Raw genomic sequence first — 12,016 nt, 5'->3', positions numbered from 1 at the left:
TGTCACTCTGAGCCCACCAGCCTAGGCTGTGTCTGCACCCAGCCCTGGCTGCAAATAAGATTTCTTATCACTTGGAAAACAACGGAGTACAACTCTGTTATAATTGTATTTCCCTCTGATTGCCTACATTTGTTCAAATTCAATAAACTAAAAGTGAAATGCAGTGAGGCAGAAAACGTGTAGATCAGCACCAAAGATAATGTGAATGCAGTGGCCTGTGAACTGAAGCTCCTGAATTTTGCACATGTAGGGGAGTTGAAGACAGGGGGTCAGATTTAAGACCATTGCGTGGGAAGAGACTGGTCACCAGGTCCAGTCTCCACATATCGCAGGCAACCATACCACAGAATGTCTTTCATCAGTTCAGCGAGCGCTGCATGTACGAAATTTTCATGAAAAATGCACAGTCTTGCACTTTTGTTTCAAATGCTGTGCAAATATTGCTTGTGATCATCTTTGGTCCAGAAAAATAAGATTAAAAATAAAACACCCTAATCCTTTCCCCAGCTCCCTCCAGCCCAACCTTCTGTTTTAATTTCATTCTTAAATTTCAGTGTTGTGACTTGCATTCCTTTCAAGCCACACATTATTTTCCACCATCTCAAAAAAAATCTCACCTTGTTGTTAGCTGACCTGGACGCACATCAGAGCATCAGTGCTCACCGTACCCTCACCTCCACGCTGTCGAACATGCTGTCCTTCCACCTCTGGTGGAATCATTATCTCCAATGTTCCGTCTTCCCACAGTCTGATAAATGCTGAAACCCTGGGGTTGTACACCACAATTAATCTTTTGTGATGTTCAGATACAGAACAGACTCATGTTTGATTCTCTTTATTGGGAAGTTGCTCATTAGAGGCTGTAAAGTAAGAGAGATGACCATTATGGGTGGGCCTTTCTTCCTTCTTTTTTCTTCTTGTTTCTTTTGCCTGTACTTGAGCTTGAAGATCTTATTTGCCCTTTGATTTGCTCCGTTTTATAACTTTTAAGGTCATTTTTTATGCAAGTTGCTTTTCATGTGCTTTTTTTCACCTGCTGGGCTATATTTTCTGTCTCCAGGCTGTGCTCTCTACGGTGCCCTTAGCTCCCTTTAAGTGCAGCTTGACTCAGATCTCACCAGTCTTTGTCTGACCATACAGTGACCCATATTATTTCATAGGATTTCAAATATCACTGTCATACTCATAATACCAAGATGCATTGCTTTACTGATTGCTTTAGAAGTTTTATTTGTTCATTCAAGCCCTTTGAAGCTAAGCATTCAATATGTTTCCTTAAGTTAGAGCTCAGAAATTTAAAAGTCAAGCTATTAATTGTCAGTATTGAGTCTTCAAATGTCTAGAGGGATGCCTGCCCTTTCATTTGATAATGTCTCTGATAAATCCCAAACTGAGACACTGGTATGTGTTTTAGGGAGTTTTAATTAGATTCTGTTTTATCATCTATCAGGCATATGAAGGTAAATGCAGAGTTTCTTCTTATATCAGTAAAATTTGTGTAAGAGTCATGGATCTGGGATTAAGGCTCCACAGTGGCTTTGATTAAATTATTTCCTAAGTTCTTTTTTGCATTCATTATTGTAATGGACTCAGATGGAACTACCAAAACCCCTTCACACTGGGTCACATTGATTTACAGTACTGATTTGCCAGATTTCATGAAGACTAAGATAAAAAGGGCTTGTGCTTTCAACTGGAGAAGAATGCATTCATTTTAAACACAAAATCAGTCATGAAAAACTGGATTCTTTGGTGTCTGATTTTATTTCTAAAATAACTTTAAAACTTACATCTGGCTTTGCCCCTTAAGCTTTTATGATACAGCATTTTCAAACACACTTAAGTGACTAGAATAAAAAAAAAAAAAGGAGGGGGGGGAGGATATTGGCACTGCAGCAATGAACTTCGCAATGCATAGCATTCAGACTCTTGGCCTTTACTGTGGCATGCAGAACCCTGTGGAGCCAGGACACATACACATTGACATTAACAATGCCTGGAGATAATTACTTATTTTAAAAACAGTCTATCAAAATCAGCATATTGGCAGATTGAGCAGGGAGAGTCTATAAGACTCTTACTAGATAATGCTAAATTAATGGTCTAACTTAAATGCCATCTCTCTCTAATTATAGGCATTATACTTAGAACCCCATGGAAATGTTTCTCTGGGACCCACAAGTTTGTCTCTGCCTTTTATTTCAAGAGCAGAGCATAGATTTTCAAATGCCAAAAAGTAGGTAACTACAGTGACCTGTCAAATGTAAAATACTTAAACAGTCTCTGTTGGAGGGACTGGGAGTTCTGCCAGCAGACCACAGAGTCATGCTTATTTTTGGACTCTCTCTGCACCCACGGATGTTCAAGAAAACCCTGCAAACTTGAGTAACAGCTTTAGGAGAGGTGGCGAGAGTACCTCTCCCCAGAGTGATTTGTATCCCCTGGTTGCCACATGCCTCATAGAGCTGGAAGTTGTACATCAAAGGCAGCCAAACTGAATCTGCTCCAGGCACTGAAAGAAGCCCGAGAGGAATCATAGTCCAAAAGAAAGGCAGCAACAAAAACAGGAATGTATCGAAGCACTTTGCATGAAGGCTGAACTAGTAGATATGATGGACATTTACATGATCAGAATCCAGATAGACGTCTTCTTAGATCAGATTAGATTTAGGCAAGGAGAATTCAGGCCCTCCTATTTTCAAAGAGCTGCTGTTTTATTTCTTGTGATGCATTCAAAATGTAAAACAATGCCCATCAAAAGCTGTATGAAAAACCTGTGGCAGAGGTTATGTGGCAATAGTTACATTAGAAGTTACTTCTTCCAGTCTGGAGAATCAGTTCCAACTTTCCTTTCAGTGTGATGGACTCTCTCTGCACCCACGGATGTTCAAGAAAACTCATCAGTTATGAAAGCCACTGACAACAAGAAGTACCACTTGTTGCAAACAGTCACATGTAGGTTACTACATGGCTGTTTATGAATGTAGATGTGAATGTTCATAAATGCAGCGATTAATAACAGAACAGAGAGTGATTAATGTGACTTCAAATATGCTGTTAAGTAGTGTCAAATTTATCACATTGGCCATAAAAGGAGGAGAAGGTTGAGACACAGAGGCTGCATACAGGTTACTCAGGGCAGGAGGCTGCCTCTGTGTAATTGGCTTGTACAGACGTAGCCAGACAGACTAGCTATTTGGCTTGTGTACACACAGGGAAACTGTGGCAGATGTGGGAGCTGGCCAACTGGTCATTTATGCATTTTCTGGAATTTCAAAATATTACTGCAGAAGTAATTTTAATAAGTTTGCAGAAAAGAAAGAAAACTTCTTCTAATTCCATGGAATGTGAGAGTTGCTGTTGGCAACTGACTAGTAGGAGGAATTGTGCCTGTCATTTCTAGTCTACACACACAAACAAACAAATCTTCTCTCTTTTTATTCCATACCATGGATAGTTTGAATTTGTCTTCTGTCAGAAGGTCTGCAGAAAGACTTTGTCTGTCTGCCAAAGCTCTTGTTAAACGAGCCCCCGCGAAGAGTCATTCACCTCTAGATCCAGTTCTTCATGGGTCAGATGATCCAGCATCTCCGCGTGGGATCTCAGTAAAGCATTCCCGGAAAGCTCCATGGACACACAAGTGTTAAAGGCTGCTTACAACACCATATTAAAAACAAATTAACAGAAAATCTGAAACTGCTTTAAGAATTGTTCTTGCCTTGTGTAACATCTCATAAATCTCAAATTACCTTTGAAATTTGGCTTCCTATTTCAGAATAGCTACAAGATCAACAAACCACTACAAAGCAGTTAAAACTTACAAAATTTGCTTTCTTGCTTCTAAGACCAGAGGTTATCTTTGACAGTTCGCATGACACTGAAATTTATACAAATCTTACTTTAGAGGAAAGAAACAGCACAGAGAAGATGGTTCAGTAGCTGCAGTTGTATTGGTAATGAATATTTCTCCCACATGACTGTTGCTTTCTGCTGAACTGGAAACAAATGAACTCTTTTTAGACAAAGCATCCTTCTTGTCACAGAAAGGGTTATGTAGTTTCTGCAGTCTCATTTAGCTGAGTGTTTATTATAACACCTAGATAATGAATGTAAATGAAAATTTCTTAAGAAAGAGCGTGGGTTGAACTTCCCATAATTTTAGAGAAGGCTGTGCTTAAAGATTTAACCTATTCCTTAGTATGTTAATACATTTTTAGTAAATTAATACATTTCAGTAAACTGAGCCAGAGGAACTATATAAGATTTTGAATCCACAAAGAACATGAAATTTGCTTCAAAGTCAATTACAAAACTACAGGTATATGCTGATGAAATTATAGATATCAATTGTATGTTCACCAATGCAAAAGACAATGACAGAATTTGGTTTGGCAAGAAAGCAAGGATTATCAAAAATTTAAATTCATTGTGTCAAGATGCCTATTATTTCATTAAAAGTCTGATGCTATTGGATGTTTTGTTAAAAGCTCAAGTCCCAAGGAAAGAAATTATGTGATGATGTCAACTTTTATTTCATTTAAAAACAATGTATATGTCCAACCCACCACTGGCTGCAGAGAAAAGCTTGAAAATGTTTCCCAAACATATTCTAGAGATTCCAAATCTGAAGGCAAATAAAAGAGCCAGTAGATAATAGACTTTAAAATTCCATGTCTTTGTGAACTTGTCTTGCAGTTTTTTCAGTGCTGACAATCCTGCTTCCTTCAAAAAAAAGTCTAATCATTTGCATTGTCAAAGAACTTCAAAAATATAGCTTGTCATTTTTGTCAATTTACCATTTTTTTTATCATTGCTAGTCATGCAGCGTCTTTTATTATATTAGTTAGGCTGTACAGTTGTTCAGCAAGATTTGGGACATTTTTTTCTCCCCTCCACCCTAAAGTTTTTGTTAAATCCATGAAACAATTATCAATTACACTGCACCATGCAAATCCCAAATCCCACTGATTTGTTCTCCCCCCCCCCCAATACCTCCAAACTTGCACGTATGAAATTCATTCACATATGAAATTCATTCCTTCATTGACACAGCCTATTGGTATGTTTTGCTGGCCAAGATATCTGAGAGGACCAAACAACTCAATCTGCCCTCAGAGCACAGAGCTGCAGGCAGCAGTGATGCTGCCAGGACTGCCAGTGAGGAGGGGTGCTAGATGACCACCAGGTCTTGTTCAGGTGAAAAGACATTCAGAGAATTTGGAGAATGTTGCCAACACTTACAAGCTGAATTTTGCCTTAGGTGGGTTTCTTTCTTGTCCAGGGTGCCTTTTCTGGTAGCTATGTTCACAAGAGTATGGCTGCCAAAAGGCAAGAGGAATTAAATTTGACTTAGTTCTTCATTCTTTTGACAAGAACAGGATCTTGATGTTCCCCCCGAAGTCTTTTCAGAAGAATATAATGTTTTTTTTTTCAAGTGCTGGCCTAAAAATCCATAGCAACTCAGAGAAAGGGGAACTGAAAAGTATTTGAACAGAAACAGTCCAGGACTATTTTGTTCACAGACTTAGTTCCTATGATGTCCAGATGAGGCCACTGTGGTTTTATTCTGCTGATTGCAAGAAAGGAATTTAACTTGGTTACCTCAGAGTTTCCCCATCTCCACAACTGAAAGTGTGCTCTAGTGAGCCTGTTTTTCTGTTGGAGAACAAAGGAAAGGAAATGGCTATTTTCCCCAAACACACACACACTGGTTACAATACCCACAGAGGCAGGAAGAGAGCTGGACAATGGAAGCTGCAGATGTGGAGGTATTTTTTCAAATCCCCTCTGCTGCTGCTGCCTCACAGGCAGCAGAGATAGGGCAATGGAAGAGCAGGAACTGCTGCTAGACTGAAGCACAGCAAGCATTTCTGTTTTACAGAGTATCTGGTGAAGCCTTCCAGTAACAGCCAGCCCCAGCCTGTACCGAGCTGTAGCAGAAGCTGAGTTTCCATTAGACCGTGGTGCAAAACCAGGAAAGGGTAGTGAGTGCTTTGGCTGAGTCAGGCTGTCAGGAAATCTGGATTTCTGCGGTGAGAGGCTGGGCCAGCCCCTGCCAAGCCCCCAGGCAGTGAATGCTAGAGCGCAGCAGAAAGCGAGACAAGGACGATGCTCTCATCCAAAAATATCTGGCCAGACATGAGGGGGACTGTGGCTACTGGGCGGCTGCGCAAGACAGCAGCAGGTTGTTCCTTCCAGCCCTGAGATCACAAGAAGGGAAATGTGTAACTTTGTGCAAGCCCTCTTTTTAGGGGCCTTCTTTTCTTCCGTTTGCCTTTGCCACAACAAAAAGGAATCGCTGGTCCAGATCTGAAAATTAGCACATTCCTAACAGCATTCAGGCAAACAGCCCAGAGCCAGTGGTTGTGAGGGGCTCTTGTCTTTGCATGTCCCCTCACTTGGGCTGCAGGGCCACGTTTTAGCCTTAGCTGCCCACCTCGTCGTGCAAGGCCTGAGTGTGGCCTGCGGCTGGGCTTCTTCTCTGTCCCTGATGGCAGGGCCACCTCCACCACATCAGGCAGTGATGTGAATTGGACAACGATTAACTTGAGCACTGAGTCAGAGTTGTGGCTGTGATGGGATGCAATACAATGTTTGTTTGTAAACTGACAAATATTGGCAGAAGGAACTCGTGAGGGAGGGATCTGTGGCTGTCAGTCAGGCTGCCAGCCTGCCCTGACCAAATAGCAACAACTGGCCTCTGTCCTTAGCAGGCTCATCCAGGGAATGTAATACTTCACCTCCCACCTCTGAAAGGACCGGCAGTTTTTAGTTCGTTCTAAATGTGCATGCTTTAATTGTGAGGCTGGCTCATCTCACCACCATCTCGTGCTTCTCACCATGGTCCTGGCTGCTCTCCTGCTGCAGGGCCCTGTTCCCCAGACACATGACACATCTCCCCTCTCCTCCCAGGCAGGTGCAATGCTATGGAGGACCCAAAACTGAACAGGGACTGAGAAGTGCTTGGCAGTAAGAAGGGCCTGTGGGGTCAGACTCCAAAGAAGTTGCCAGAAGGCCATAACTCCCAGTGGCAGCTTTTTGCAAAGTCCTTCGGTGTGGGAACTGTTGCACGATTTTAAGGTGAGGATCTCTGAGATGAGGTGGTGGGGAATGCATCCATCACCAGATCTTCCAGGAAGCAGCAAAGTGTCTTCATCATCATGGGGCATAGAATCATAGAATCACAGAATGGTTTTGGTTGGAAGGGACCTTAAAGATCATGTAGTTCCAGCCCACCTGCCATGGGCAGGGACACCTTCCACTACACCAGGTTGCTCAAAGTCCCATCCAACCTGACCTTAAACACTTCCAGGGATGGGGCATCCACAGCTTCTCTGGGCAACCTGTTCCAGTGCCTCACCACTCTCACAGAAAAGAATTTCTTCCTTATATCAGTCTAAATCTATCCTCTTTTACTTTAAAGCCATCATCCCTTGTCCTATCACTACATTCCCTGACAATGAGTCCCTCCCTGTTTTCCTAGGAGGACCCCCCTAGGTATTGGAAAGTTTCTATAAGGTCTCCGTGGAGCCTTCTCTTCCCCAGGCAGAACAACCCCAACTCCTCCAGCCTGTCTTTGCAGGAGAGGTACTCCAGTCCCTTGATCATCCTCATGGCCCTCCTCTTGACTTGCTCCAATAGGTCCATGTCCTTCTCGTGCTTGGGGCCCCAGAGCTGAACACATTGCTCTAGGTGGGGCCTCACAAGAGCAGAGCAGAGGGGGAGAATCACCTCCCTTGACCTGCTGGCCATGCTTCTTTTGATGCAGCCTAGGACACAGTTGGCTTTCTGGGCTGCAAGTGCACATTGCTGGCTCATGTTGAGCTTCTCATCTGCCAACACCTCCAGGTTCTTCAGGGCTGCTCTCAATCCATTCTCCACCCAACCTGTATTTGTGCTTGGGATTGCCCTGGCCCAGATGCAGGACCTTGCACTTGGCCTTGTTGAACCTCATGATGTTCTCACAGTCCCACCTCTCAAACCTGTCCAGCTCCCTCTGGATGGTATCCCTGCCCTCCAGTGTGTTGACCGCACCACGCAGCTTGGTGTCATCAGCAAAACTGCTGAGGGTGCATTCAATCCCACTGTCCATGTCACTGACAAAGATGTTAAACAGTGTTGGTCCCAATAACGACCCCTGAGGAACACCACTCATCTCCACTTGGACATAGAGCCATTGATTGCAACTCTTTGAGTGAGACCATCCAGCCAATTTCTTAACCACTGAGTGGTTCTTCCATCAAATCCATGTCTCTCCAATTTAAATACAAGGCTATCATGGAGAACAGTGTCAAATGCACAAGTCCAGGTAGATGATGTCAGTTTCTCTTCCCCTATTCACCAAAGCTGTAATGGTGGCCATAGAAGGCCAACAGATTTGTTAGGCGTGATCTGCTCTTAGTGCAGCCATGTTGGGTCCACCAGAGAAGAAAAATGTTGGAAGTCATGTCCTATTTACTGCAATTTTCACCTGGTTCAAATAATGCCTGAAGTCTCTGGATATCCTTTTGAGTTTAAACTCACTGCATATGACTATAGCAATAGAATTTCATCTCATCAGCATCACTGGCTTCAGCTGTTGTCGGGTATTATTATACCTTGCTGCTTCCTTCCTCTCCCATCAGCCTGGAGTTAGATGTCATGTATAGTTTGAGCTATTTGACTTCTAGTCCCCCTGTACCCCAGGATATCCCAGAAAGACAGGAAAGTTCATTGTGGAAGAAGGGGACATCGAGTGGCTATATTTTCTGCAGCACAAAAGAACCAGACACCCAAAACCTCACTGATAGATGTGAAGTAGCACAGGACATTTAGGACAGAGTAGTTTGGGCAGAACTGTGCAATGTGACTACTCACACTTGGCAACGTGGGTAGCGAGTGATCATCCAAGTGGGCGCAGATACCACTGGAAAATGTCACTGCTGCAGTGAAGGTGGTGCCCTTTCTGCAAAGAAAGAGGCCTTTCCTCACTTCAAGGGTGATATAAAAGCTAAAACACTTTTACAAGGATTAACTTTTTCCTTTTTTTTAACTAAAGAGAAAAAAAATGACTTGCAGGAAGATTCTTTACCAGCATTTTTACAGCATACAAAGTTTTCTGGTGGATTGGTAACTATTTCAGTGAAATGAGGAACATCAAAATTAAAATGAATTTGAAAATGGCCTTTAATCTGAATTGAGTTGATGGCTTGTTTTCTCCTATAGCTTACTTGTTTATTTTTTTGAAGTCACTCTTGTTAATTGTCCTGCAGCCATGGTATGTACCAGATAGCCAAGAAAGCTGACATGGGGAAGTTATATACAGCATCCTTGTGACCTTTTTGGAGTGAAGATACATATCTGTCCAATAAAGCCCAGGCCAAATGACAGTGACAGCTGCCTCGTGGCATTCAGTTTGAATTGAACAGGTTTGCTCACAAGTCTGGAGCAAGTATTTCATTACAGACTGTGCACCAAGAACAACATAAGCCCCCAAAAGTGAAACTTTCCCTCAGCAGCTATGGAAACTACCCTGGTGGACTGAGATGCACTTCAGAGGCTCCTCCTTATCTCCTTGCTTTGACTTTCCTGCAAGCTGTCAACCTCTGGTGGCATTTGCATGTTGGTGTAGTACTTGCACGGGAAGAAAACCTCACTTGATTTATCAGGAGCAATCCAAGGTGTTATGGGAACCGAGCACTCGAAAAACGAGGGGCGAAGAAGCATTTTTTTTCTGAGGAAAGGTCCGAAGTTGCCTGCATGGGAAGATGCTCTTCTCTCAGGGAAAGACCCCAAGTCATTGCTGAAACGGGGATTGCGTTATGTCAGCTTGAGCCTTATAATGAAAGGGATGACCAGTGCCCCTGACTTCTTGTGGGGACTGCCCGAGGTGCAGAAACTGAACCTCTCACGCAACCAGCTGGTGGCAATTCCTCCTTCACTGGGAAAACTGGACCGGCTCGTAGTGCTGAACTTGAGTGGCAACTGCCTCAAATGTCTGCCGAAGGAGATCGGGCTGCTGAGGAACCTGAAGGTCTTGTTTGTTAATATGAACTGCCTGACAGAAGTGCCAGCAGAGCTCAGCTTGTGCAGAAAGCTGGAAGTTTTGAGCCTCTCGCACAACTGCATCTCACAACTGCCTTCAAGCTTCACTGACCTGACAAGTTTAAAGAAACTGAACCTCAGTAACAATCGCTTTGTGCAGATTCCCCTCTGCATTTTTGCACTGAGGAGCTTAGACTTCTTGCACCTGGGGTCCAACAGGCTTGAAAGCGTTGCAGAGAGCATTCAGTATCTAGCCAATTTGCAAATCCTTATAGTAGAGAATAATAACATACGCACTCTGCCGCGGTCTCTCTGCTTCATCATGGCTCTGGAGCTACTAAATGTAGATTACAACTCCATACAGACTCTTCCGGATGACCTCTACCTGCTGCGCAGGCTGCCCCGCATTGCGTGGAACCCAATGGACAAAGGCCTCCACGTCTCCCACAACCCTCTGTCCCGACCCCTGCCTGAGCTCGTGGAGGGGGGACTGGATGTCCTCTTCAACTACCTCAGGGAGAAAAAGGAGCACCACTGAGTTTCTGCTGAGCTTGGGATTAAGCCTGTCATCACAACTCAGTCACGCCAGAGCGCTTTCCTCAGCAGTCACTTCCACTTCCTAACACTTGGATTTCCAGGACTATGGATGGCTTTAGTAATGGTTGGAAGAAAGCAAGTAAAGTATGATGGTCTGTTTAAATGCGTGAGGAGTAAGATTTTCTAAAACTACCTACCCCTGTAACCTTCAGTGTTGGAGTGTTTGTTTTCGGGGGGGAACAAAAGAAAAAAAAAAAAAAGAAAAAAAAAGTGATAAAATATGAAGTGTCTCTTCATTTGACAGAAACAAATTAAGGCAGACTGCTAGAAGTTCAGAAATGTATATTTGCCAGCTATCATGTTGGAGGAATATTAATATATATTGTATTTACTATGTATGATTACAGTTGCACTTTAACTCCTGCTCACTTCTTCATGTGCAGATGCCACTACATAAACAAACACTGCTTATCTAAGTGAATCTCAAGGAAAATGTTTAATTCACTTTCAGCAGTGAGTATATCCTGAGCTATATTAGCCCACGGACAGTATATTACCTGCCAGTTTAATATTATTTGTTGTTTACCCTGCAGCTGTGAGCTGGCCCTATAAATTACAGGTGAAGATGGCCAGCAGTGTGCTGGATTCAGCAGTGTGCTGAATTCCCCAGTTCTTTGGAAGAAGACCCCAACCTTCCCCAGAGTACCTAGTCCCTTGCCTGAAACACAGAGCCTTTTGCACGGAGCCTACAGGGGTGCCAGTAAGTGCATCAGGACCAGCAGGAAGCATCACCTACACCAAGGGGAGAAGTGAAAGTGGGTCCTTATTCCCTCAAACAAAGGCTGCCAGATGAAGTTGCTCGTTGCTAGATAACTGCACTCCTTTCCTTTTTGTGCTTCAGTGCATTTGGAGCCACGGAGTAATTTGACTCAGGAGGCCGTATGTCTCCTAAAGGTGAAATATTTCTTTCAAGAAAAGCAGCAGCAAACCAGTCATCAGCTTAAGTAAGAGCTTCAAAAACAAATACTTATTTCTGTGATTTTTGGTAGCAGCCAGTAGCATAGAAGTCAGCTCGTATGTGATTTCTCATATTGATCTTCTGTGTATGTCCACCATCAAAGTTTCATCTAGTAATAAAGACGCAGTATGAAAGAGCTGTTAACAATTTATGCAACTTGATTTTTTTCTCACAACTCTGTTGAATCAACTCTGTTGAAATCAGTTGAGATAAATGCTTCTAATGGCAGCATAAAAGAGGAATGAGCCTGTAATTCTTGAACTAATTAAGAATATTCAAAGCCACTTTTAAAGTACTTCCTATTGTATGTCAGATCTCAGGAATCAATGTTTACTTTCTGAAATGTAATTGGCTCAGAATTATGGATGACTGTGGAAGATTGATCCTGCTTCTAGTGAGGCTAATGGACAGCTGCTGTCTGAGGGAAAAACTCTTCCA

At 43.0% G+C, this 12,016-nt stretch overlaps 1 protein-coding gene across 1 annotated transcript; it reads left to right on the top strand.

Moving 5' to 3' along the window:
• The first annotated feature begins 9,365 nt into the window (after positions 1-9,365).
• Positions 9,366-11,725, top strand: LRRC30 (leucine rich repeat containing 30). Its single transcript, XM_013179356.3, has one exon. It carries the CDS (start codon positions 9,665-9,667, stop codon positions 10,559-10,561), a length of 897 nt encoding a protein of 298 aa, XP_013034810.3. The 5' UTR covers positions 9,366-9,664; the 3' UTR covers positions 10,562-11,725.
• The last annotated feature ends 291 nt before the right edge of the window (positions 11,726-12,016 follow it).

This window comes from Anser cygnoides, chromosome 2 (assembly GCF_040182565.1).
Source record: "Anser cygnoides isolate HZ-2024a breed goose chromosome 2, Taihu_goose_T2T_genome, whole genome shotgun sequence".
NCBI classification, from domain to species: Eukaryota; Metazoa; Chordata; class Aves; order Anseriformes; family Anatidae; genus Anser; species Anser cygnoides.
Note: the sequence above shows the minus strand (reverse complement) of the source record. Positions and strands in the feature narration are given on the sequence as shown.